Below are 2,171 nucleotides of genomic sequence, written 5' to 3' on the forward strand. Positions count from 1 at the left end.
TTTTTTACGTTTTTTTTTGGGTGCGGAGATGTACAAAGTATATATTTTGTTTGTCGAATTGTTATTTCAGTGGGATTAGCAGGATTTGCGTCGAGGGATTTGACACTTCGCTTTATGCGTATGAGGTCGAGCTCGCGTTGACAAAACACTTCTCTTCATGCGGAAAGGTCACATATGTTAATGTCCGCAGAAACTATGAAAAGGGTACCCTCCACAGGTTTGTTTGTTTCTGTTCTGGCTAATTAATAAATTCTTGCTTCGATAATTCCACCGAACTAATTGTTTTCCATCGGTGTGTTTCGTAACAGACATACCTACATCAATATTTACGGAGAAGGTGCCCTAGAGAAGGCGTTGCAACTTAGTGGAAAAAAAAGTGGTGGGAGCTGGATGGCGTGTATTCGCTAAGGAGGCACTGATGACGGTGTGTGGGGGAGATCCTCATACTGCTGAGTCAATCAAACACGCGCGTTCAGAACGCACGTAATACCATTTTCCTTTGTGGTGTTGTTATCGTTGTTTGTCATGTTGATTACATATTATCACTAACTCGATCGTCGTCTGTCTGTTAGTGTGGTAGTCGAGGGATATGACACTTCACTCCCTGAGATTGATCTCCAGATCGGGCTGACTAAATACTTCTCTTCATGTGGAGAGGTCAACCGTGTTACGATTCCGGCCTGGTTTGTGGTTTCTTATATAATTTTCTGTCAAAGAGTTATCATTATTTTTACAAACTAATGGAAAAGACTTGCCCTCTTTTCTTTTTACAGGAAAGCTTACGTTTCTATTCGGGGAGAAGGCGCAGTAACAAAGGCCCGGGAACTAAGTGGACGTGACGTGGGAGGATGGAATATTACAGTTGTTCGTGTCTTGCCGCCATTGTTAGCCAAAAAAAACTTCCCAACATCCAGTACGTACTAACATATATGACTTTGTTATTTTGTTTAATCTAATTCTTGGTAACAAAGTAAAAACCTCTCATTACGTAATTCATTTATTTCGTCGTTTATTTTATTTTCAGGTCGTTCTCATCCCAAAGTCAACATCCGCCGCCCCGCCCCAATTGCAAAGCGGATGCAGAAGACTAAGGAGTAGAATTCTCTTTCTTGGGATTAGGAGGAGACTCTGTTTGGTGTTTTAAACTCGTGATACACATAAAACTTATCAGCCTCCTTTCTTTCTCCATAATTATCACTTTCGGTTTTCTTTTGTTTTTGTGTGGATGTTAACAGCAATAATCATGGTACCAGCCTTCGTTATTTACCTCAATTAGTATTGTATTGTATGATGATCTCTATAAATAATCATATTATCTGCCTTATTTCTTCTAAGCAGTATACGGTTCCATCGATTAGGTACGTAGCATTTTCGTTAAGATCATATCTTCTTCGTCAGTTGTGTTTTTTGTTTATAAGCTCTTAAACTAATTAATTTTTCGTCTCTTCCCATCTGCGCCAAAAAGAGACAAAAGAAGATAGTAGATCAAATATTTATAGCAGGAATTTCATCATTTCACCAATCTTATTCTCTTTGGCACAGCCACAACTTCTGAGATCCATGGTGACTCCGACTCGGCCATACCAACACAGAGGGCAAAGAAAGTTTCTTTTGATCTCGAATCTGGAATAACCATATCTGACTAATTTATCTCCCTCCCACTGATTAGCCTGGTTCCATCTTTTGTACATCATCATCTGGACATAATCTAGAGCTTGAAGAAAAAGTCCTCGGCAGCAGATTTACCGTTTGCTTCTTGATCACACTCTCAGTATCATCTTCATCTTTCTCATTGGTGTGCATTGGCTCATATCCACATCATCGATGGCAATTCCTTCTTTATCCTTTCTCTTTTATTTTTCGTTCCAAACCATTATATATGCACTTGTTACTCATCTCATATCCATTGGCTCCTCCTCGCATGTGCACTGATCTATCATCTCTAAAGATAGGATCATATTTGCTTCCATGGAATGAAAATGAGCTGCAGTTGTCTGATCCTCCATCAAACCCAATTCCCAACAAACAATAATAATTTCCATCGTTTCAATCATTTTATTGGGGATCCTTGAATAGTTGAATTAGAAGAAAAGCATGAAACAAAGGAAAGAAAAGTATTAGGACGGACTCATTTGTCTTCTCAAGTGCACATTGTGGCAAACACATAATTT

The 2,171-nt window shown here is 39.1% G+C and overlaps 1 protein-coding gene across 1 annotated transcript in view; it reads left to right on the forward strand.

Annotated features, from left to right (window-relative positions):
* Positions 1-1,324, forward strand: part of LOC104763791 (nucleolin 1-like) — a 38,399-nt gene extending 37,075 nt beyond the window's left edge. The window contains exons 2-6 of the mRNA XM_010487173.1: positions 71-217; positions 309-483; positions 573-683; positions 774-913; positions 1,025-1,324. Coding sequence (XP_010485475.1) covers positions 419-483; positions 573-683; positions 774-913; positions 1,025-1,098 — 390 coding nt within the window. The 5' untranslated portion in view covers positions 71-217; positions 309-418 and the 3' untranslated portion in view covers positions 1,099-1,324. The remainder of the gene's footprint in view (positions 1-70; positions 218-308; positions 484-572; positions 684-773; positions 914-1,024) is intronic.

Source organism: Camelina sativa, chromosome 19 (genome assembly GCF_000633955.1).
Source record: "Camelina sativa cultivar DH55 chromosome 19, Cs, whole genome shotgun sequence".
Classification (NCBI taxonomy): Eukaryota; Viridiplantae; Streptophyta; class Magnoliopsida; order Brassicales; family Brassicaceae; genus Camelina; species Camelina sativa.